This window comes from Telopea speciosissima, chromosome 1, assembly GCF_018873765.1.
Source record: "Telopea speciosissima isolate NSW1024214 ecotype Mountain lineage chromosome 1, Tspe_v1, whole genome shotgun sequence".
NCBI lineage: Eukaryota > Viridiplantae > Streptophyta > Magnoliopsida > Proteales > Proteaceae > Telopea > Telopea speciosissima.
The window spans coordinates 63,607,323-63,633,118 of record NC_057916.1 but is presented as its reverse complement, the minus strand read 5'-3'; the positions used below and the strand labels follow the sequence as shown (position 1 = coordinate 63,633,118).

The following is a 25,796-nucleotide window of genomic DNA, read 5'->3' as shown; positions in this document are numbered from 1 at the left end:
TAACCATATATTTTTATCCAGATGTGTTCTTGTGAAGGGGGATGAGTTTCTACTAATTAACCAACACAAGACAAGAGGGAGAGTTCCAGATATGGATCTCCACTGTACACATTAGCTACAAGAAACAGAAAAACAAGAATAAAATAGAATAGAGATTGAGTCGTTCTCGCCAATATCACACCAGATTCATTTGCTTTACTACCACCATCAAAGTTCAAAAACCAGAGAAACAAGAGGAGAATACAAGACTTAAGTGCCGTTTTGTTGAACGGAGATGGGGAGGATGATTGGAGATGGAGGGCGGCTACTGTTGCCTGCTATGGTTGGATGTTCAATGCAAATCAAAAGGGACGAAAGGGAAAGTGAAATCGTCTCCCTAAATTCTAATCTTTTGGGTATTTAAAAAAAAAAAAAAAACATATAATACACGTATTATACGAGTATAATACTCGATCGATTAAAAAACATGTTTTTTTATAAAAATATGGGAAAATATAGGGACGGGAGTATTATACATTAAAAAATTCAGATACACGTATAATATGCGTATTTACTAACTAAGGGTAGGATATGATAAAAAGAAAAAAAAAAAAAAACAAAGGGATAAATATGTCATTTCATAAAGGGTGAAGAGAGATAGACTCATGGTGGCACTAATCCCAGATATAGTTCATTTTCCCCAAAAAACAGTCCCAATTCATCCAAATTTTTTTGATAATGGTTTAGGAAACAATACAGATCAACCCTGATTGGTCGGACTCATTTCATAAAGGGTGAAGAGAGATAGACTCATGGAGGCGCTAAACCCAGATAAAGTTCATTTTCCCCAAAATAGTCCCAATTCATCCAAATTTTGTTGACAATGGTTTAGGAAACAATACAGATCAACCCTGGTTGGTCGGACCAAAGACATCAGTTGCCCGGTTCATTCATAAAAAAACCAGATATTTCCCATAACGTCGGTATAGGAATGGTTTATTAATTAATTAACTTCCAAAAATATCAATTAATTAATAAATGAAGTTTGTTATTCCAGGATGGATTGATGGAATCCAGAAGCCACACAGTAACCAAAACCAAAGCTGGAATCGAAAGCTATTATATGTTCTATGCGACTAATTACTAAAAAGTTCCCGTCGGCAATAGCAACCTCGCCGGAGCCGAGGGGGCGAACTTTCTTAACCTTCACACCCTCTTTCTCTCTGTTCTCGCGTTTCTGTCGAGAGCAATAGAGGTCGAGGTCGAGGTCGAGGTCGAGGAAAAGAAATAAACAAATCAAAACAGAGAATAGAGAGAGGGGTTGGCTTTCTCTCTCCATCCCTTCCGAAACCTAAAAGCTCAAAGCGTTCTTTTTTTTTTTTCCCCTTCTAAACCCTAGCCTGTTCACTCTTTAGATCTTATCCCTCTCTGCAATTTTCCACAAATTTCTGCCTTCATCAAATCATCAAGCTTCTTCCTTTCTGATTTGTAGTGTATTGTTGTTATTTTTTTAAAAATCAGAAATCTAGGTTTTATTATCATTATGTTGGGGGGAGGAGTTTGAGGAATTTTTATGCGATCAAAGGTGTGGAATCGGGGAGAGAAAAGGGGAGGACATGTATAGAGATCGAGGAGGAGGCGGATCTAAGTCGGAGATCGGTCCTATCGACCGCAAGCGGATCAATGATGCGTTAGATAAGGTTCTGGAGAAATCGTCTCCTTCGACGTCTAAGGGATTGAATGGAAAGGACAAGGATAGGTTGTCTGTTCCGTCAACCTCAGCTGGTAAACTGCCGCCTGATCACAGGGACACTCGCTCTGCGTCTCTCTCCAAGAACAAGTGCTCCGACGGTCAGTTTTACTACTTCTTCACCTTGGTTTTATTTTCCTTGGGTTAGCTTCAATTAGTTAGTACCCCTCCGTCTGTGATGTGTAATTGAATATTGTGCGTGTGTGAGTGTTTTGTTTTTGTTATATTTTATCATATCCTCGTGTGAGAGATACTTTGCTAGCTTAGATTTGAAATTTTAGTTTGCAGTTATTGACCTTTGCCTTCTTTTTTTTTGGGTGGGGGGGGGGGTGGGTGTGGGGGTGGGGAAGAGCTGTTTTAGTGTTAGGCTGTTCTTAGTTTAATATCTTGTGAATGATGAGCTAGGTTTTTTTTCCAGCACTATGGTTTTTACGGTCAGATTGATTTAACGTTGGCTATTGAGAAAGTTGTTGGTGCTACTTGAATGCTAGAGACTTCGAATGATCCAATCTAGCTCACAGAGTACAAATTTGGCTCTTGTGGACAAAGAACTTTTGTTGCTTGCAGCTTTGACTGATCGGTCACAGTTGAGAGATTGTTTACTTCAGAAATCTCTGCCTACAGCAGTTAGAAGTGGGCAGTTGGTACAAATACGAATTGTTCGGACTTGGAAGTTTTGGGTTTGTGAATTGAGTTCGGGTCAGTGGGGTCAGAGATTATGTAACCATGAATCGACCCCATTTTGATATCATGAATCTGGAATAGTGGGCTCTCTAACCATGAATCGATGGAAAAACAGTTGGGCTTATCCTATATATATTTGATGCTAGTCAACTAATTCTTTGATTTTCCAAAACTATAGTGACCATCTTCAAATATTTCTCAGTAGGGAGGTCATTGTGTTATGTGTATGAAACAAGGTCATATAATAAAAATATACAACTATTCATAAATATTCATTTTCCTGGAGAAAGATTGTCTGGGTGGTGAGCCTTATCAATTTGTTATTGATGTGTTAGTCAGCCCTTAATTGGAATTTGACAGGTGTCTGATAATCAATTAAGCATAGTTGTCAAGGTGTTGCTTATGTGTCCATGCACCCTTTGCTGGAAGGGTGCTTTGGTCTCCAGGCAACGCCTGATGCCTTGTTGGTGTCGCTTTGACTTCTTCCCTCCTCCAACACCTAGGATCGTGTAGACACCGTGACAACTATGTTAATAATGGTGGTATTGCCTCCTTTTCGAATCACGTATTTTTCTACGTTCTCTAATCACCATAAAAAGTGCAACCAGTTATTTTGCTATATCGGATGATTCTAATTGTTTCCAATTTTTTTTTATCAGAAAGCTTTGTACTCTACAGGATGATGTATACTTCTTATCCTACTTATCTACATAAATTATATTGGATGTGGAACTCATGGGTTTTCTTAGTTCCATATGATTTTAGTTTGTGGAGTCCATTGGTTCTTATTGTGCATTATCTATGATGCTTTTGATTTTAATTGGTCCCTTATCATCCTTGGGAGTGTAACGTTATTCTGCTTAGTATCAAACTGTATGACGGGGTTCTAGCATACAGGCTCTGCAATATTATTCTTGCTATTTTGCTGATGTAGTTCATGTTTGCATAATTTCAGAGGAATCTGAAACAGACAGTGAAGAATCTGATGTCAGTGGTTCTGATGGCGATGATACATCTTGGATCTCATGGTTTTGCAATCTACGTGGAAATGAGTTCTTCTGTGAAGTTGATGATGAGTACATCCAGGATGATTTTAACCTTTGTGGGTTGAGCAGTCAAGTTCCTTACTACGATTATGCACTTGATCTGATTTTGGATGTTGAATCTTCTCATGGTAAGCATTGGTTGTGTTTTTTTGTTTTTGGTTGAGAAGTGCTCTTCCAGTGTTTTGTGCTGTTTTATGCTGATTGCTTCGTTCTTGATTGATTTCGTGTTGATTACTTTAGAGCTTATTGCTTTATTAAAATATTGGCCAATTCATTTTTCAGTTGATTATCTGTAAGGTTTTTAATCAGAAGAAAAATTGGGGTATACCACCCGGGTAAAAGGCAAAGCATCAAATTTGAATTTGAATCATATGTATATCAGTATATGACTCTGGCAGTTATGCCTAAATCAAGTCCATCATGGAGAAAATTTGTTGGTTCATTGCTTTGTTGCCTTAGCTACCAGGAGACCACTTCTTGCTCATCACCTTTGCCTTTTTCCCCTGATTTCTATTGATGCTGTTGTGATTTAGTTCTCTATTTGTTGTGAGAGGTACTTTGCTAGCATTGCTGTACAGAACCAGCGAAGGGAGCTTCTTGCGATCAGTCCAGCCTGTCATCTAGGACTCCAAATAACACAAGAAAACAATGATAGGTTCGCAATGCCTCACTATATGTTTGAACCATAGCAACGTAATCAAGCAAGCATCAATCCAAAGACCAGCTCCTGAAACTCACTAATGGCGGTAAGAACATAATCAACTCTGCAACTTGAGTTGGTTCTTTCTACTGGTAGATTTACGTGCCCTCAGAACCTAGAAGCTAAGTCGCCAAACAATAGAAGAGGTTCCCTGATTTATAGACTGATACAGGTTAAGGAGATGGAGTTCCAGAGAACACTTTTCAGAGCAGCGGAAGCGCACCAAAGAGAAATCGAAACAATATCTGGAAGGAAGGAGGAGAGGATCAATGGGGAAGCAAAAGAAAGGAGAACCTAGAAGCTAAGTTGCCCCAAACAATAGAAGGGGTTCCCTGATTTATTGACGGGTACAGGTTAAGGAGATGGAGTTCCAGCGAACACTTTTCAGAGCGGGCCACGGATAAAACGAAAACGAGGGCTAGGCACGCCCACACCACACCACGCCACGCCACGCCACGACAACTCAAACCAATTCTTAATTCATTCCATTCTTCTCTGGCAGTGAGGTTACAATCATTTTTGTGAAAATAGAAGACTCCTAAAATAGAAACCAACTCTCAACTAGGAATTAAAAAACTAGGAACCTTGAAATAGGGAAAATATCTCCTAGTATCTTAACTCTTATCTAAAACTCCAATATAAAAGATTACAAGATAATTCAAAATAAATTTCTAATAACCTACTGAACCACAACCAAACTTGGACCCAATTCTTGGTCCGGTGGCCAGTCTGATTAAGCTGTTTCAGCCACGAATCTCACCAATTCCCTTGGTGTTGAGAAAAACTTGCCCTCGAGCTTTGTAAAATGGGAGAATCACCACCAGTTGATCGACATCCACAATCATCGGCTTTAATGGGGCGATAGTCCAGTTCATCCCACGATCTACCGTTGCGATCTCCTAACAATCATAGGCAAATCATATCTCTCTGATTGGAATCTAATCGTGGGGTTTAATATCTTCAGTCATACCGTCAATTAATTCCTAAGCTTCAATCTTGATCAGACAGTTTACTTCATCTTGATCATCACTTTCGTTGTCCCCCTTTTCTGCCATCTTTGAAGCTTGTATCATGCTTGACACTTCATCATAGAAGCGGTCGGTATTATCACTAATCTTTCGACAATCTGTTCTGAGATCAAGTTGATAAAGTTCCGTTTGCAGACTAAGTGTACGAAATTCATGAATACTTGAACGGAGTGAATCATCAACCTCCATGATGGAGCCTCAGGTTCGGCCCTGATACCAATTGATGCGATCTCGGGGTTTAAAAACCTTGTTTGGTTCGGCTATGGTTCCACCCTGTTACTTCACAACGCAAGTAATGAGGATATGGCAATTCCATAATTTAACTAAGTTCAAACCAACAACAAGAACAAATTATGCATTCCATGTGGGTAAAAGTAGCTTTACCCACATGGGTGACCAATTGCATTGCGTTGCCTTTCTTTTCCTTGATTCCTCTTCTTGCACAAGGATGGATGTCATTTTTCCTATCTTCCATTCTATACTATTAGCATTATAGGTGTTGGAATATGTAATCCAGAATACCGTGGGGGTATTCTGGTCCTCTTGGGGTAATTTTATTTTTATGTTATTAAGTTTAAGTCGGCTATGTGGGCTTTAGTCCCACATCGCCTAGTTTAGTCTCTTTGTAATTTCCCCTCTGTTATAAATAGAGGGGCTTACCTATCAATGAATACAACAAGTTATTATTCTCTCATTCTCTCTTTTCTCTCTTCTCTTCTCTCTCAAGTTACTGGTTACAGGTCTTAGGGTTTCTGCATGGTATCAGAGCTAGGCAACCAGTAACTGATTCTCTCCAAGATTGCCGATTTGAGAGTCGTTCCAAGTTTCTCCAATTTATGGAGAAACCCTAGTTCATAAAAGAAGGAGAACTAGGGTTTCGTATGGTTTCGATGAAGATTTATCACAACTGCGTTTTGATGGTGCGCATCCCCTACAGCCGCTGCTGTTATATCTGGTGAGAGTGCTCCCGTTTGATGGCGTGCATCCCAGTTTAGGTTTCCACTCTCTTTGCTGGTTGCTGGCAACGATTCAAAACCCTCAGAAAAACCCAATCTGAATTTACGTTTTCTGTTTCTGTTTTGCTGTTGTCGATTGCTAGTTGGGGCTATTGTTTGAAGTCGATTTCTCAGTTCCTGATTTGTTATTTGTTGATAGCTTGATGCTATTGGCTTACTGGTAGGTTTGTTGTTATCAACGTACTGGTTCGATTGGTTGCTGCTGGTTTGATTGAAGCTGTTCTTCCACCATCCTTCAACGGAACAAATATCTACCGCTGCTTCCCTTTTTGAAGTGTAATCCTCTTTAGTTGTAAGAAACCAGTTGGAAATCATATCTGGTTCTGAGTCCTACCGCCAGATTGGAGTTGCAGGATTTTTATTTATTCTTTGACCTTCTATTTGGAGTTGTGTGGATTTTGTTTCTACTGCAAACATTGCTGGTTTCGATGGGTTTCTTTGCCTCTGTTTGGCAATCTCTTGTTTATCTCGTATGTGGCTGGAGTTCAATCTCTTTCCTGAAGGTATTCAAGTTTTCGACCTCTTCCCAAAGTAACAGCTCCCATCAAAACTCCTATTGCTGAGTTCTCATGGCTGAAAGCAGACCTGGCTCTACCGCCCTCCTTGTTCCAGCAAACTATCGAAGGTTGAAGAAGACTATTATTCTTATTTGTTAAGAAGGATGGCTCTTGTTTATTTACTATATTACCCCTCCTTTCTCTTTTTATTCCACTTAGCCTATATTTTATAGCCCTTCCTAGTTTGTCCCCTTACAATAATTTTAATTCCCATCATGTCCCATTGCCTCTTTATCTACCAAATGACCCCTTGCAAAATTCTGGTTATTTACGGAACTGCCATTATTTTTTCATACATTCCCCTATTTTACTACCCAATTGACCCTTGAAAATTCTGGTTTATTATCAGTTTGCCCTTTGGCTTGGATTGTATTTAAAAGTGGATTTCCACCAAATTACAGCCATGCCATCCTTTTTTCCAACACCATTCCCTTTCAATAATTCTAATTCCCTTCACATCCCATACATTTGGCATATACCCATAACCCCTTTGGAAGTTAATGGTATTCTTTAATTTGCCATTTCTTCCTTTTCCATTACCCTTGGCACCTCTTGTAAAATTCTGGAATATTATGTTTTTGCCCCATCTCTTACAACATCTCTGTTATGTCCACGTGTACTACACGTGAGGGGGGGATTATGTACAATACACCTACATACATTGTAGAAGCAGAACTTATAGGAACACTTGGTGCAAAACATAGAAAATCAGAGTTTTCACCATTGCCAATAGGTATCTACTTTGTTATTGGGTTGAGTTTGCCGTAAGGGGAGATTGAAGTATTGAAGATATTTAGTTGTTGCCTATTTGAGGACTTTCAGTTGGGTTGATACAGTTTTTTTCCGCTACCTGATTTAGTTTGTTTTCATTGTTTGCTGTTCTAGTTATTTCCCGTCAAGATTCTATGTCACTATGACAGCCTGAGATTCATCACTGGATAGCTATTGAAAATCGTTGAAAGCTACCTTTTTTGGAAGACATTCCAGTCCCGGTTTGCTGATCATGTCTGTATAAGTTTTGAAGATCTATTTTTTTAAGTTCTTGAAGGTTTATTTGGGAGCTGCATTCATATGTCAAGCCGGATTCTGCTGCAACTTAGTTTTTCCCATTTTGTTCAAGTTGGGCATTAGTACCTTGTATGTGCCAACTTGAGGGGGAGTGTTAGTATTATTAGGAGTTTTTTTTTCCTTTAGTTCAAGCTGGATCTTCTTTCTTTACTTATTTGTATAATCTAGCTTGAGAGGGAGTGTTGGAATATGTAATCCAGAATACCGTGGGGGGTATTCTGGTCCTTTTGGGGTAATTTTATTTTTATGTTATTAAGTTTAAGTCGGCTATGTGGGCTTTAGTCCCACATCGCCTAGTTTAGTCTCTTTGTAATTTCCCCTCTATTATAAATAGAGGGGCTTACCTAACAAAGAATACAACAAATTATTATTCTCTCATTCTCTCTTCTCTTCTTTCTCAAGTTACTGGTTACAGGTCTTAGGTTTTCTACAATAGGATTCCTTGAGGGCGTCAAACTGAGCAGGGAATGCATGCCCTGCCATACTAGGAAAACATCTGAAATCTTTACATCCATAGTAGTTAGTTTGTTCGCATAGTCATTTTCAAAATGTGAAAATGTGATTGCGAACACCACTCACTTACTTGAGTGATGACGTTTCCGCTCATCGGACTATTTGCTCAGGGTATAGAACTGCCCCCGACAATGTTTTTTTTTATAGATTTCCCTTGAGGAAACCATATGGCAAATGTTGTGCTCTTGCCACCACAGGTGAGTCTTCATTTGGTTGGTCCCACTCGATCGAGTGAGGGTGATGTTGAGCTTCATGGATTTGAGAGTCTTTGTCTTGCCACCACAAGTGACAGGTTTCTTGAGAAAGTGTTGTTTCAAGCATCCTGCCTTACTCTAAAAGAGTCCATTGCGTGTTGGACGATCTTGCCACCTAGGTGTGACGCTGGACTTTTTACTCAGTTTTTTTGGGTTTTTATTTTATTTTATTGTGGAAACGAGACTGGAAGATCAACTGCCCACTTGGTCAGGTTTATCGTTATTATTATTAGTGGCATGTTGTCATGTATGATGCTTGATTATGTATATTGTTTGGGTAAACTAATGTCTTGTGTTTACTAGTTTTGGTATCCTACCTTGCGTCTATCAAGGCACTCAATGACACAAACTATGAGGAATGGCTTGAATCCCTAAATGTGAATCATGCGCTTGGACACTTGCCGATTGATGAGCCTCTCATACCCACAACTAACCATAGTAATGAAGCCCATGGTTATCTCCAAGGAATGGGAGGAATCAAACAGGCTGTCTTTTGATAGTAAGGCACACTGTTGACAAGACTATCAGGGAGAGCATTATTGAACACAAGAAAGCAAAGGAATAGTTGGGAAATTTTTTGAAAAGCATGACAAGGCAGAAAGAGGTATATATTTGGAGTTGTTCACAACTACACGGTACAAAGGAGTGAGTGGTGTTCGCAGTCACATTTTGAAAATGACTTAAGTATGCGAATAAACTAACTACTATGGATGTAAAGATTTCATATGCTTTACTAGTATGTCAGGTCATGCAGTCCCTTCCTCCTTAGATGCCCTTAAGGCATCATATAATGCTAATCGTCTAGAATCAACGATTGGGCAGATGGCCTCTATCCTTTTGCAATAAGAGGATTCAAGGAAGAAGAAAGGCAACACAGTGCAGTTGGTCACCCATGAAGCTAACTAGAATAATACCAAGAAGTCTAGAGGAAAGTTTGAAAAGTTCAAAAAGGCCACTCAATTTTATAAGCTTAGATAGAAGAGTTTTAAAGGAAAAGGAATAGTTGGGAAAAAGTTTGAAAAGCATGACAAGGTAGAAAGAGGTATATATTTGGAGTTGTTCACAACTACACTGTACAAAGGAGTGAGTGGTGTTCGCAATCACATTTTGAAAATGACTTGAGTATGCAAATAAACTAACTACTATGGATGTAAAGATTTCATATGCTTTCCTAGTATGTCAGGTCATGCAGTCCCTTCCTCCTTAGATGCCCTTAAGGCATCATATAATGCTATCGTCTGGAATCGACGATTGGACAGATGGCCTCCATCCTTTGGCAAGAAGAAGAAAGGCAACACAGTGCAGTTGGTCACCCATGAAGCTAACAAGAATAATACCAAGAAGTCTAGAGGAAAGTTTGAAAAGTTCAACAAGGCCACTCAATTTTATAAGCTTAGATAGGAGAGTTTCAAAGGAAAAGGTTATGGGTCCAAGGGCTTTAAAGCAAGTGTAACTACTGCAAAATGGTTGGCCACAAGAAAGTTCACTTTTACAACTTCAAGGATATGAAAGAAAAGAATGTTGCCCTTGTGGTTTCTCATCTTCATGATCTCTCGTAGGTACCCTCTAGCTCTAGTATGTTCTGAGTTGAATCTAATCAATGTTTCTCCTTGATCTTGGTGGTTTGATACCGGTGCAAACATTCATATTATAAATTTTGTGTAGGATTTAAGAAACAAGAGGAGACCAAATGATGGGGAGCTGCACATTTACATTGGGAATGGCGAGAAGATCTAAGTAGATTATGTATAGTTGATTTGGTTTTATCTTCTGGTTTTGTTTTGGAGTTGAACAATGTTGTTTATGTTCTATCACTTAGATGAAAACTTATTCAGCTTCATTATTTGATGGCCTTTATAAGCTTGATTTATGTACTTCACCTATTGATAACTCCTCTCCTGTTAATGTTGCTTGGACAAAGTTTTTTTCCACCCATAGAGGACGGTTCACCGATCATCCTAGGGTTCACAAACCCCTCCTAGGGTTTTAGTATGTTCCAAAATACCCTCCCGATACCCATTCCCGCCCTCTCCTGCCCCTCGGTGAATGAGAACCCGTTCACCGTGGGTGGAGGGAAACTCGGTCCATGTTGCTTTGGGCTCTAAATGTCGGAGATTTGATGAAAATTTTTTGATGCTGTGGCACAAGCGTTTTGAGGCATATTTCTAAACTAAGGATGGAATGTTTGATTAAAGATGGTGATTTTCACCAGATTGGCATTTTTGATTTTGAGACATGCGTTGATTGTATTTGGTTAGTTTTGTTTTATTGATGCAAACAATATTTATTATTTATTGATTCAATAATATCTTGCTTTTATGTATTGTCATTGTTGTTTGATGTTTTTGGCCATATTATTTCTGTTATTTGTACATGTACATACACTTGCTATTTGCCTCATAATGATGCTACAGGCGATGCTTAGTGTTATCCCCCTCATGGGCTAGAGGTTGCATAGAAGATGCATATTTAATGCGAGCTTATAGATTTACTCAACATGAGGACTTGGGCTAGTGTATGGGGACTTACTGATCCAATCCCAGTGAGCTTCTGTATGAAGTAACTAATTTTGGTAATTCTGGTGGCAAGTTCGCCATGTGAAGAATGACTCCAATGAGCTCCCAATGATGGAGTAACTACTGACTTCAGTCTGAAGTCGGGATCGATTTGGATTTGACATTTCCGATTACTGTTGACATGCAACTTCCATACCGCTCCTTTACATATGTGTAGCCCAAAAGCGGGTCAGTGTGCAAGCACTTTGACGTATAGTGTCCTATGTCTACGTAATATGTGACGACACTTCCGATTGGCTGTTTGTGTTCTTACTTGAACCAAAGGGTGTAATGTTTTAAGGTGAGTTTTTCAACACTTCCTATATATGTGATCAGTGGGAGAATGTAATGTTTTCTACATGAATTGGCTAGCATCAGTCATTGCGTGGGTTTAGATTAGTGGATTAGTGTTGATTGGTAGGCTTGGTTGGACCGATTGGGGTGATCTCCTTAATTGGTTTATGGGCTTCAGTTAAAAGCCTTAATGTGTAAAGTGTTGTATGGGCCTTATCATGGGAGAGGCCTAGTTGATCTTATTTCAGGGTTGGTCCCTGCTCCCCGTCTTTATAAAGGTAGGAATACCCTATTAGTTGCTATCACATGCAAGTTGTGTATAGAAAGGGCAGACAAGACCTACAAGCGAGAGAGACGAGCGTCAAAGGAATTATTCGACAAGCGATCTGGATCTCTATTTGGTTCCTAATCAAATCTCTTATTATTGTGTTCAACGATTTCTCTGAAAGCCGAAAGTGTACATTCATGCACATGGTGAGGAGCATGGTATGTAATACTATTTTACCTAATTTCCTATGGGGAGATGCATTGAAGACAATTGTATATAACTTGAACAAGGTGCCAAGTAAATCAGTTCCAAAGCCACATGAGCTATATGGCAGAAATCCCAGTATATGTCATCTGCATGTTTGGGGATGTGTACCAGAGGTGAGACCCTATAACCCACAGACAATGAAGCTTGATCCTAGGACTATCAGTGGACATTTTTATTAGTTATTCTAATAGGTCAAGAGGTTACAGATTTTGTATTTCCTGTCTCACACTACTAGAGTTATTGAATCTGAGCGAGCTGTTTTCTTTGAAGATGATATGAGCATTCGGACCACTCAGCCACGTAACTTAATTGTCGAGGAGGAGTATGTTGTCGTACCAATACCTCAGTTCCCACCATCCACTGTTATATGTACACTTGTTGAGGAAGTGGATGTTCCGGTCAGAAATCTGTGGAGCCTACACAGTAGAGCCTATGGCTCTGATAATAGATCAGACCCTTGTTGAGCTAGCAGATGCAGATGGACCATTGAGGAGGTCAGAGGACTCGCTGGTCCATCATTTCTAGTGATTATGTCGTCTGTCTGCAAGAGCATGAGTATGACATAGGTGTTGGGTCTGATACTATTACTTCCTATGACTTTTTAGCAGGCAGTTGACAGTTCCCATTTTTCGTAGTGGATGGATGCAATGGTGTGATGAGTTAAATTTCATGAAGGCTAATGATGTTTGGGACTTAGTTGAGCTGCCTGAGGGCAGTAGATCAATTGGATGTAAGTGGGTTTTCAAGACCAAAAGAGATGCTAGAGGCTAGATTGAGTGATACAAGGTATAATGTTTTCGACATGAATGGGTTAGCATCAGTCATTGTTTGGGTTTAGATTAGTGGATGGGTGTTGATTGATAGACCTTGTTGGATGGATCCCAATTGGGGGTGATTTCCTTAGTGGGTTTTATGAGCTTCACTTAACCGCCTTTAAGTGTATAGTGTTGTGTGGGCCTATTAGTAATTGGGCCTTATTATGGGAGAGGCCCAATTGCTCTTATTTTAGGGTTGGTCCCTGCTCCCTGTCTATATAAAGATAACAATGCCCATTAGTTGTTCTCATTGACAATTTTTGTAGAGAAGGGAGCAGACAAGACCGACAATGGAGAGGAGCAACAGAGGAGTTCTTCGACAAGCGATATGGATCCGGGTATGGTTCCTAATCGAATCTCTTACTGTTAATTGTTGTGTTCATTTTTCTGTCATATTGATTTTGGGAATAAATCTATTACGTCCCACATCAACTAGAGTAAAGGGGAGAAGGAGCTAAGTGTATTAATAAGGGATGCCCACCTTGAATTTTTTATTGGTTTGGAACCGATGGTTTATCGGTTCAAAATCATACCATCCGGTTAACACCGACCAGTTAAGACTGATTAGTGAGAACCAACTAAGGACCAATAACTGCCCAACTTCACTAGTCTCGGTTTTGGCTTTGAGGACTGAAGATATATATTTGGTCGGTTTCGATCTTGGGCATCAGATGTGCAGGACCGATTAAGGCCCTAGTGAGACAGACCAGTTGACACCCCTGGCTCTTCCTCTAATAGTTCTGAGAAAGTTATGATCAATGCTATTATATTGAAAATGCTAACCTCACAGCTTCTGTGACCCCAAAGTCCAATAAGATGGATCCCGAGTGGGTTGTTTGAATAGGGCTGTGAGCCACCCTCGCAGACGTTTAGGTGAGGTTAGCAGAACTCTTGTTAAAATTCCTAGGAGATACTAGGTGATGGTTGGTGGGTAGCGTAGGCTGTCTGCTGGTGAATTGGGTTGGCTCAATTTTTGCCTTTTCCTTTCTGTAGTACAATCTGTATTAGATATGAAACTAAAGGGAAAAGGTTACATAGCATATACATGCTCATGTAATATAATAATTGTGAGCTTTATCTTTATTCTTGAAAGCATACGCTACAATTGAACTGGATTTGAGATTCTTTATATTGTGGATAATACTTTTTCCCAGTGGTTGATGATTCATTGACCTCTACATTAAAGGAGTCATTGATGTAAATCCATTGGCTTTTGGGATTTAAATCCTTAGTTTTGTGGGGAACTTTCAAATTTCTGTTTTTAATTAGCCTAGCATATGTGAGTGAAATACATATAGGGAATGATACAGCGGGTACTTTTTGTTTTCCTGAGTAGAGATTCTGTTCTGTCAGATACAGAAATTTCTCAAATACCATCATTTGCAATACGTTTTGGGGAATATGAAAACAACTACTAAATACATGCATGTATCTATTTTCATAGTTAGGTATATTGTGATTACAAAATGTCAATCGTCTTGTTCTTAAAACATACATGGTTACCTTGTTAGTTTCTAGTTCTTGCTTATATCTGAAATTGAATATGATGCTTACACTTTAATTAAAATGAGACCAGCCCTGGAACTCAACAGTGCGACTGCCCAGGTTGACAGTCCATTATAATGGTGAACAGATGATCTTCATCCACCGAATTCTAGTTCTATGCATAATGTCTTGTTCATTTTCTCCATATTCATTGATGATTGAACTGATATAACAAAACAGTTGGTTGGTGATGTTTTTGGTCATTTTTTGGTTACTTTTACCTACTTCATTCGTAGTCCTATTTTTATTAAATTTAAATTCCAATTATATTGGTTTAGCTCAGCTTCTTTTAAAACTTTTTTACTTAACATGTCTTGCAATACTTTTGTCTGGCAAACACATATACCAAGGGATTTCGTCATGTATATTTTAGTTCATCCATTTTCATTTCAGTGGGCTGGTCTTTATTGACCTGGAAAAAGCCTATGGCCTAGTCCTGGAGATTCAATCCAGCATGTTCTAGTGAAGAGAGGGGTTTCGAGTAAATATGTGGATGTAATAAAAGATATGTACGAGGACGTGCTGACTAGTGTGAGAATTGTGGGAGGTCAGGGCAAGGAATTCCCAATTACGATTGGGCTACATCAAGGATCAGCCTATGTCCTTATCTTTTTGTGCTTATCATGGACGACCTAACCAAGAGCATTCAAGATGAGGTCCCGTGGTGCAGCCGACGATATTGTTTTGGGGGATGAGACAAAAGCAGGGATTAACGCTAAGTTAGAGCTTTGGAGATCAACCTTAGAAACTAGAGGTTTTAAGATTAGTAGAACGAAGACGAAGTATATGATGTGTAATTTTAGTAACACTATGATGGATACTGACATGGTGTGAATTGAGTAAAGAGAGATACCGCACAGTGACTATTTTAGATATTTGGGGTCCATCATTAATAAAGAAGGTGATATAGAAGAAGATGTTTCACACATAATTAAAGTGGGACGATGAAGTGGAGAGGTGCATCCGAAGTGCTGTGTGACCGACGTATTCCTTTAAAGCTTAAAGAAAAGTTCTATAGGACTGTTGTACGACCAGCTATAATGCATGGGGCAGAATGTTGGGCAGTTAAGAAGTGTCATATTGCAAAGCTATGTGTGGTAGAGATGAGGATGTTAAGATGGATGTATGGAAAAACAAGGAAGGATAAAGTAAGGAATGAACGTATTAGAGTTGACTTGGGAGTTGCTCCGGTCAATGACAAACTCTGAGAGAGTCGTTTGAGGTGGTATGATCATGTACAACGGAGGCATATGGAAGCTCTAGTAAGGAGTAGTTATTTGATTCCGATTGAAGGAGCTAAAAGAGCTAGGGGCAGGCCTAAAATGACCATAGGAGAAGTTGTGAGGAAGGACATGCATAGTCTAGGTCTTGTACCAGCCACTAGGTATGACCTCGGATAGAGCCTATTGGAGGGCAAGGATCAATATAGTAGACCCTATTTAGCTGAGATTCTTCTGACTTGCTGGGCTGTGCCTCTTTCCTCTTACTTTTATCTTTCACTTTCCTTTTTGTTTTTACATCATTCATTTGTCATTTCCCTTCCCTCTTTTTCTATTTCTTCATTCCCTTATTTTGTCTAGTCCTCAGTTTTACTTACTTTGTTTGTTAGGATCCATGTAGCCGATCCCATTAAGTTGGGATAAGGCTGAGTTTGTTGTTGTTGTATTTCCAATTCAGTGGGCTCAAGTCGAATACCTTTTGTAAATCTGTTGTGATTTGAGATGCTCTCACAACTCCCATGGTTGTTCTAGAGCTGGTTACATTCCACCTCAATCTGGTCTAGTTCAATGTGAAACATTTTGATAAGGAGCCTGCTGACAGTATGCAGAGTTCCCACATGAAGCACTTGAGTAGCCCTAGCCCCCATCCCTTTCCACTGGCACAGCAGTGGTAGAACATGCTAATGGACAACCAAACACTTAATCTCTAGCCTTGTATGCATGTGTAGTACTGACCCTACACTTATAGGAATGGCTAGTCATACTACATTCCTTATAGGTGTACATCTATAATCTATCCTTGGCCGCGCGTGGGAATTATACTGGTTTTAGTTGCACATGCCTCAAATTGAAAAGCCTTCTCTATCTGTTTATTCATGTCTAAGTGATGCAATTAGATGTTGGATTCATTAGGGATTAACATGCAATATTTATTTTATTTTATTTTCTTTGTTTTAGGAAGTTGAGTGGATATGTAGGGGATTTTGCTTGGGTTATTTAGTTTCTATTTCAGTTTGTTTCTACTTTATCTGGTTTCTGATTTAGCGAGGTTTCCTTTTTTATGTAAGGAGGGGGGGTGTTTCTCTTTAAATTCAATGTAATACGGTAGAGTAAAGCAGATTTGAGAATGAATTGAAATTTTGAGTTGATTGAAGGTTTTAGCAGTGGCTGTACCGAGAGTTGTTGTTGGCATACATCTCCCATCTTCCCTTCCATTATTTCTTCTTCTCCTTTTTTCTCCTTCCTTCCATGCGATCTCTCCTTTCTATCTTTTAATTTCTCCTGAGTTTCTTATCCCTGTACCTTGGTACCCTGGTTTAGCACAGGTAAAACACAACCGAAGACACTAGGAAAACCACCCATCTGTGTGCACACAAGCACACGTAATTTCATCGGAGTAAGATAAGGTTTAGTATCCAAAAGAAAAGGATTAGTTTTTGTTTCAGCAAGATGCTTAGATGAGCATAAAATCACTTTTAATTTTCTGGATGACTTGGGAAAAGAATCAACTGTTTACTTCCATAGTTCTAAACTCGTCTCGACTCGGCGAGATCTCGCCGAGTTTCTCGGTTTTTTGAGAACTCGAAACGAGATGGGATACGACCAAGGTTCTAAAACTCGGGTTTCGCCCAGCCAGAAAACGAGTTCGTCTCGGTTTCGACTATATCTCTGTTGAAACTTGAGACTTTCTCCAGGCTAACTTGAACCTTGGTTTCGAGGCCCAGAAGTTGTTTTTTTGCCCTAATTCTTATTGTGTTGCCTATTGACATTTTAAATTCAATCCATGCATTAGTTTCACATAGAGAGCACTAAAAATATTACTTGTGGTTGTGATCCAAGTTTGATACTGTATATTGTTCTTGGACATGGTATCGAATAAGGTTTGACCGGAACATAACTCCTTCAATATAAATGAGATTCAAGCAATCTTGGATTTGTTAGAAAGTTTTGTTTTAATAGCTTTCCAACAAGTCCAAGATTGCTTAAATCTGATTTATATTGAAGGAGTTATGTACCGGTCAAAGCTTTCCAACAAGTCCAAGATTACTTAAATATGATTTATATTGAAGGAGTTGTGTACCGGTCAAACTTAATTTGGTGTGCGCAAATGCTGTCAATATCGCTCTGAATAAAAATATTTTTTTGGACTTCAAAACAAATGAATATTTTACCGCACTTTTGGTTTTTAGCAATGTTTTACCATATTAAGATTTGTGGAATTTTTAGATTTGAGAAAAATCGCAGCATTAGAAAGTTGAAAATTGCATCTACAGCCGAAAATCCAGTTTTTGTTCTTGAACTCGGGGGTTGAATTTTTTCCCTTTTGGAATTTGATTTTTTAACTGTTTTTATTGAATTCAAATAGGGGGGGGGGGGTATTTGCTTATTTATGAATAATATCTTAAGTAAATGAAATAGTATTTCATTTACTTAAATGATATTAGGCATAAATAAGAATGTTTGTCCTGTGTCTGTCCTGGTTTCTGACATAAGTGTCTGTCCTGCTTTCCCACTGAGTGAAACTTCTATTTGGACTTTGTTTTTGCAAAATCTGATAGTGTCATTGTGTTTAAATGGCCTAAAATAGGCTGAGTACCAAGTTTCAGACCCAAACTAGGTCTAAAACCCACCGAGTTGAGGCTTTGAGTAAAAAAAAATAAAAATGCACCAACTCGGCGAGATCTCGACTAGACTCGACTTGACTCGGTTTTTCCAAGGGCCGAGTTGGTACTGAGTTCCGAGTTTTAGTACCTTGTTTACTTCTCCTTAAAATTTTTTATTAGTAAGCATGTCAGGGGCCAGGATTAACATCAAGTTGTCTATGGTACGTTCCTGAAGATCTCATGTAGTATGTTCTGCTTGCTGAGTAACTTAAGCTATGATGTCATCTCGCAGGACGTCTGTCACGTATTCCCACTTAGTATGAGGTATCTGGTTTGAAAAAATAGCCTTCATTCCTCCACGTTCGCGGAAACAGACCTCTTGCATGACTAGAGTCTTTCTTTTTTTTGCTTGCAATAAAGCTAGGATCCTGATCGAGCAACTAGTAGTTCTATCTATCTACCTCTCCCGACACAATATCTTGAGCACCTATGATGGTGACCACATCCGCTGGTATGTGATGTTTGGACATAGAATCGATCCTTTTGAATGGGCAGATCCGGGTGATCTTATTTTACAACGGTAGGGACGATTGCTTCCATTCTGACCAGAAAGACACCAAATTCTCCTTTAGGTGCTTCAACTCTCCCTTCGTTTGATTTGTGTGCACCTTCGGTTTTCTAGTAGCAAGATCTGGCTTTTACTTTGAAGATTGAATCAGTGATCAGCCCGTGGTTGAACGATGGCATTCCAGCACATTTGATGAGTGTGGCATCACTTTATAGTTTATACTACCCTTACTGGATGTATTACTTATTTTTTTGGATGCAACTAACAATTTTACCACTCCTGTGCCATTCCAAATTGTGTAGGATGAAGCATTCATGTATTGATTCATGCACCTACATACTATGTTTGCCCATTTTTCATCAACATATGCATAAGGTTTTGGTATTTTCTTCTACACATTTTCTATACCCTTTGGAATAGCATGTGGCTCCTGGTTTTATCTGCAGTCTGATTTCCTTTTTCTCTTTTTTTTTTCTCTCAAAAGTTTCACCTACTGTTTTGATTGCACATTTGTTCACGAGAAGTTGTTTTTATGTATGAAATTACAGGGGATATGTTCACTGAGGAACAAAATGAATTGGTTGAGTCAGCAGCAGAGATGCTGTATGGGCTGATTCATGTTCGGTACATATTAACTAGCAAAGGAATGGCTGCAATGGTGAGGGCCTTTCTTAAGTCAAGTCTTTTATCGCCATTTCTTGTAATTGCGTTTTCTTTTAGATGGGCTAAGATTTGGTTGTGGAAATTTGTGCAGTTGGATAAATACAAGAACTATGACTTTGGGAGATGCCCGAGAGTTTACTGCTGTGGACAACCTTGTCTTCCTGTTGGTCAATCAGATATTCCCCGATCGAGTACCGTGAAGATCTACTGTCCAAAATGTGAAGATATCTATTACCCACGGTCAAAATACCAAGGCAGTATCCTTATATTAATCTTTGTTTGGCATGCATGAAACCATCATCTTCTTGTGTTTCTGTGGTTATTTTCTATGCATTTATTAAACTTGGCTGATACTGATAGTTTACTAGAATCTTCTCTCTTCAATTACCATGTGAATTCTTTGTAATCAGCATGACAATTGGAGTGTGTGAGGTGTTGGTACTGTTCAGTTGGGGAGGGGATGGTGCAAGTGTGAGTATTGGTACCATTTGCATGGGTGTTTGGTGGCCCAAGTTTCCTAATGCATGAATAGAACCTTCTCCGCTTACCACACACGCACACACTGAAGTTTGATTTACTGCAATTGATACCCACAGATTGTCAACATTTGGGGTGGCTGCACCTTTTATGCGTTGCTTCTTTTGCTGGATCTCTTTAGTTGTTTCCTTCATTGTACATAGACATTGATGGAGCGTATTTTGGAACTACATTTCCTCACCTGTTCTTGATGACTTATGGGCACCTCAAGCCGCAGAAGCCATCACAGAGCTATGTTCCAAGAATATTTGGCTTCAAAATCCACAAGCCATGACCCTGTGCTGTCGTCTTCAAATGCTGCATTGTTGCTGATTCTCCTGTTGGGCAGAAATGGTTAATTACGACCAAGGTAGAGTTCGGAGTTCCATGGTGTCAAATTTTTATATATCAACAAAAATATTTGGAAAGCGATTTGCCTACCTTTGAGCTATTATTTATTTAAAATTTAGTGTTGTATTTCAGTGAGCATTTGTAGCCGTTTCTCTTTGTCGATAAGTGTTTGAAGTTCATTACACTGTGTTCCTTAGTCTAGATTTCATTTCGATGGTTGAGCTCTCTGAGGCACTCATCCAGATTCCAGGAAAGGGGCCTCTGCTGTGCCACATGCTGGTTCTATTTGTGCCTTTGCTTTTTACCTGGTATTCTTTGACAACAGAATGCAACTCTCTGTTAATCTCAGGACTAAATAGATTTAAGACTCTCATATTCAACACTAATATTTGACATATTGTGAGAAAATAAAGGAGGCTATGTGTTGATATGTGTAGCCCGTCATCTACTCGGCACTTTTGGCTCGTTAGTTGGTAGGATGGGGACAAGAGGAAAGAAGCAGCAGCATGCAGCATGTATGTAAATTGGAAGGTGAGAAGGAAAAACATGTGGTAAGGAAAGTAGAAATTTTCACTTTCCATGTGTGGTTTGACATAATCCTGGTAATTGTAGGAATATATCTTACATTGTTTTGGACTCCAGACCTTATTATTTCAATGGTAAATGGGTGCCACCTAACCCTTTTGGTGTATTAAAACCTGCAATCCATTAATCCACCTAATTTTTTTTTTTTTTTTTCTTCAATCAATGCTCTTGTTTTTTTTTTTTTGTGTAGATTATAATTTGACCTAATTACTGTTATGAAAGAATTATGGAATGATATGAAATCATGGCCTAAGATGGTGGAAATCATCGTCCACGCTTTCATTAAACATTCCCCAGTCTGTCTCTATCGACATGAGACCTCCCGCTCGAGCTTATTTAGTTTCCTCTCTATACTTAGTCCTCTCCTTCCCATTAATTCTTTCATAGAATTACTTCCTGTCTCAACATCAGACTCCTCAAAGTCACCATTTGAATTCCAACGTCCAATAAAGAAAAACGAAGAGAATCTGAAATATGAACTAGACCTGTAAGGACCTTTTTAAGAATTTTTCAGATTTCTGCACTAGAGGAATCTCGAACCAAGGTTGTGTGATCTGTTGTGACAGCGGAAGCTGCCGGTGATAGCTCTGGTGTTTCGTAAAAAATGCATTGAATTCTCAGACTAAAAGCTCAAAACCATAAAGAATCCCATTCGAATGAAACCTAAACTAATCTCCAAAAATGGAGTTGAAACCAGAGACGATCCATACGTTGAAGATGAATATCAAATCTCATTTTCTTTGAAAGAGTATATCAGAATTTCCGTTCACACACTGTGGGAGTGGTTGGTGCTGCTTTTTCTTCTTTTAATGATCACAGCTTTACATGTATGCTGCTTTCTTCTTCTTTTAATGATCACAGATTTACATATATAAAACCCTGAAATTGTTCTTTGCAAGTTCTCAAGAATTTCCTAGTCTTAATTCCTTTAAACGAAACAAACTAAAACGAAAATCTTTTCTATTTCAGAGGGATTTTCTTTCAGAAGAAAAAAAAAAAATTCAAATACCAAAAGTGAAATCTTAGCAAAAATTGAAAGAAGAACAAGAAAAACCCTAAAAATTTTGGGAAGAATCCCATGAAAGAAAGACTGCAAATTTTGGGAAGAATACGAAGAAAGAAATACTTTGAAAAGCCTGGGAAGAATCCCAAGGACCCTGAAAAGCCTGAAGAAATAATCCCTAGAAAGCTTGAAGAAAGAACCCCCACGAAATCCTGAAAAAGGAATCCCAAGAAAGAAAGACCCTGAAAAGCTTGAAGAAAGAACCGCCAAGAGAGCTTGAAGACAAACCAAGAAAGAAAGAGCCTGAAAACCTGACAGGCTCTGAGCCCTGAAGAAAGACTTCCGGTTCGGTGATGCCGTCTCATCACAAAAGACTTCTGGTTTGGTGATATCGTCTCATCACAAAAAGACTTCCGGTTTGGTGATTTTGTTTCATCACAAAAAGACTTTCGGTTCGGTGATGCCGTCTCATCACAAAAAAAATTTCGGTACGGTGATGCCGTCTCATCACAGAAATATTTTCAGACTTTCGGTTTGGTGATGTCGTCTCGTCACAGTAAGACTTCCCATGATTGAATGGTAAATTTTTACCGAATTTGGTTTTTACTATCGGTTTTTATCAAACATGATCTATTATCAGTTTTTCAAAGAAGATTTGCCGATCGATTTACCTAAGAAAGGTTTTATCATTCAATTCCGTCACCTATGAGCAAAGTGATGGCAGTACATGCTCCTGGTAACAAAACCAAGCGATCTTTTGTCTTCGCCCTTTGGCTGTTGGCATAGGCCTCGGCCAAAGAGGGGAAAATTATTGACACTGAATTTTGTCACCCCCGGCAATGACGACAACCGCACACAAATGACTGACGACATCTTTCGCGGACACCCCCTCAAGCCCATAAACCTTTTAGAAGAGACAAAATCACCCAACATTCGAAAATAGTAGCAGAGCCTGTGTCCAGGCTTCCACGGCGCAACAATACACCGCGACTGCGGAGCTTGGGGGCCAAGCTTCCACGGCCCCACAGTCCAATTTGGACTACAGAGGCCCCACGACCACGGCTCCGACGTCTCTATAATCCAAGGTACTACCGCGGCGCCGTGGAGCGTCTCCTCCCTCATTTGTAGAGGAGAATTATTTTAGGGATCCATGCTCCCAGAGCCCAATTTCGCCTGTTTTGGGGTCCGCCCCACTTTCAGCATCGAAACATTAAGCCTTGTTACCCTGTCCAGAGTCCGAATCGTCTGAACCCAACTTTCCCAACCCACTTTCACACCATTCCTTTGAAGACCAAAGAGTTCCCTTTGGCGTAGTTATTCTGTCCAGGGATTAAGCATCTGGCTCCCAAGACTCATGACGTCGTTATTCTGCCTGTGACTCCAAGACTCAACATTTGTAAATCGTTACTCTGTGTAACAAAGGATAAGTCAGTCGTTTGTCTCCACCTGAGCCGGGGGACGCTTTTCATCTTATATCTTTCATAATCGCATTGGTTCATTGTGCATGTATACATTTCTATCGTTAACCTTTGATTTTGCCACAATGTAAACTCTTAAGTGTTCATATGTAGTGTATATAGTACTTAGCATAATGTAGTTTAGTTCTCTTCAAATAGTTTATGCATCATGGTTTAACTGTACATGTTGGTATAAGACAATTTATAATGGGAGAATATTCAAAAATAAGCATCTAGTAGAAAGACCGATTTACCCGGGCAAGGTGGATACCTAACACCTTCACACTCTCGTAACCTGATCACTTAACCTGAATTTCTGACCAGACCAAACGGAATCATGTAGCCCTTCACAGGACTACACTAATTGGATCCTAGGCCCTAACCCGTGGCGACTCCATTTCATATAATAGCATGACCCCTCATCCCCAGTTATGCGAGAACCATCCACACTACATTATTTCTTTTCTCTGGCCCCTCAAAAGGAAGGACCCCCTTCCCGTGAGAGGAAATTCCCGAGGCGGATCCTCACAGTTCCACTCTTCCATCCACACCTCTCTTCCTCTTAAAGATCCACTTGCATCCAATGGGCTTTACACCTTGAGGTGGATCCTTAAGAGTCCATTTCAGAGCGCATTGCTTTCAAACATTTTACAGAATCAACATCCTTTAGAGCCTCAGAGTAAGTATAGGGATATGTGTCCGTAGAATCAAACACTATGTGGAACTCTTCCACTTTCTGATCTTCTTCAGTAAGAAGATTCAAATGAGTTGGACGCTTGATAGACCTCCCCATGCGTCGAGGCTCTTGAAGTCGTTGTTCCTCGACAGGTATGTCAATTGAAGATACCATAGGTGCAAAAGATTCTTGGTCATTAGTTACTTCTTTAATGACTGCTGGATCAGATTTACAAAAAATCATATCATCCTCCAAGAATGTCACGTGTTTACTTATTATAACCTTTTGTCCAACAGGGTCAAAAAAATAATATCCAATAGTAGTTTTAGGGTATCCAAGAAAATGACATCTATTGGTACGAGATTTCAACTTGTCTGCTACTGTTTACATATATGTGCAATGTAGCCCCATACCCTAATAAATACTCTCCTCCTCAATCTGATCTGAGGCACTTGACACACTTACCCAAATTCTTTTCAACCTCAGCTCGGAACTCTTTGAACTTTTCAAAGGTTTATGATTTATGGTGCATTAAGTATGTGCATCTATGTTGAGAGTAATTATCAGTAAAGATTACAAAGTACTAGTAACCATACCTTGCTTGAACATTGATGGGTCTCTGAAATACCCTCTTCCGACTTCTTCTTTAAAGATATCAGGTAAGCACGACAGTTCCTCTTCCAATGTCCCTCCCGTTTGCAATAAAAGCAAGGTCTCTTTTTAGTTTTCTTGCTCTTTTGAATTCTCTTGGATTCTACCTTAGGGGTCTTACCCTTGTTGGTCTACTTCTTCTTCTTAGCATTGGGTTTAGAAGAAGAAGGCTTTTATTCTATTGTTAAGACCTCTGTTTTGCTTTTCGTTGATGCTGCCTCAACTTCTTGCAACATATTGCCAAGCTCGGGAAGTTTTATGGAGATTTTATTTATGTTAAATTCATAATAAAAGACCCGTAGATATCCCGAGGGAGAGAGTCTAGTATAACATCAGTTTTATAATCCAACTTGAAAGCTGTTCCTAGGGTCTCCAGTCCCTGGAATAAATTCCTGAACTCCATGACATGGTCTTTCACTGGAGTCCCCGTGGTCAACTTCGTACTTTGGAGAAGCAAGACTAGCTGATGGTGGGCATGTCTATTTTGCCTACCGAACAACTCTCCTCCATCATATCCTTTGTCAAGGCAAGATCCTTGATAGAATTAGCGATGGTATTATCAATAGAACTCAATACAAGAAGCTTGGCCTTAGAATTATTCTGCCAGGGCAACTCATAGGTCTTTACAAGTTCAAAGTTCTTGTCTTTTAAGAATTCAGGTTCATCTTGTTCTAGGAGAGACATCCGACCTTCTACGGTCAGTTCCTCCTCCAGTCAATATAGTTTGCGTCAGTTAAAGAGTGGTCTTTGACAAGCTTAGCGTAATTGATTTGGAAAGACATTGTATCAAATTAACATGATGTACAAAAAAATGAATTAACATTATCTAAAACCATTGAAAGGAAAGGGTAAATCGAATATCAACGGTCACTTATACCTTAAGCTTCCTTCTAAGCTTTAGGGTGTGCATTGGAACAAATCAACCCTTATACACATGACGTAGACTTTTAATGATTTTTGGCTACCTGAGTGTCATGTCCATTCTTATCGGCTAACACACTCAATTCAAGTGCATACCCTTTATCTTAGAGTGAATCATGACACCGTGGGTTTAATGCCCACTATCTTAGTGCATCTCCACTGACTATATCCTCTACCTATCACATATGAGATGAATGCAGATCATCCCATTAAACTACTGAAGCATTATCCTATCGGCATTTG

General features: G+C 39.3%; 1 protein-coding gene across 4 annotated transcripts; it reads left to right on the top strand.

Moving 5' to 3' along the window:
- Positions 1-1,087: 1,087 nt before the first annotated feature.
- Positions 1,088-20,691, top strand: LOC122672679 (casein kinase II subunit beta-1-like). 4 transcript variants are annotated; one of them, XM_043870160.1, is made up of 6 exons: positions 1,088-1,240; positions 1,499-1,830; positions 3,369-3,587; positions 19,279-19,388; positions 19,485-19,650; positions 20,074-20,646. In XM_043870160.1, exons 2-6 carry the CDS (start codon positions 1,596-1,598, stop codon positions 20,202-20,204), a joined length of 861 nt encoding a protein of 286 aa, XP_043726095.1. In that variant the 5' UTR covers positions 1,088-1,240; positions 1,499-1,595; the 3' UTR covers positions 20,205-20,646. The 4 variants fall into 4 exon arrangements, 2 of the variants coding, with proteins under 2 accessions (XP_043726095.1, XP_043726087.1); XR_006334459.1 differs by lacking the exon at positions 1,088-1,240 and having other exon boundaries at positions 1,371-1,830; positions 20,074-20,279; positions 20,458-20,691; XR_006334458.1 differs by lacking the exon at positions 1,088-1,240 and having other exon boundaries at positions 1,371-1,830; positions 20,074-20,288; positions 20,324-20,646.
- The last annotated feature ends 5,105 nt before the right edge of the window (positions 20,692-25,796 follow it).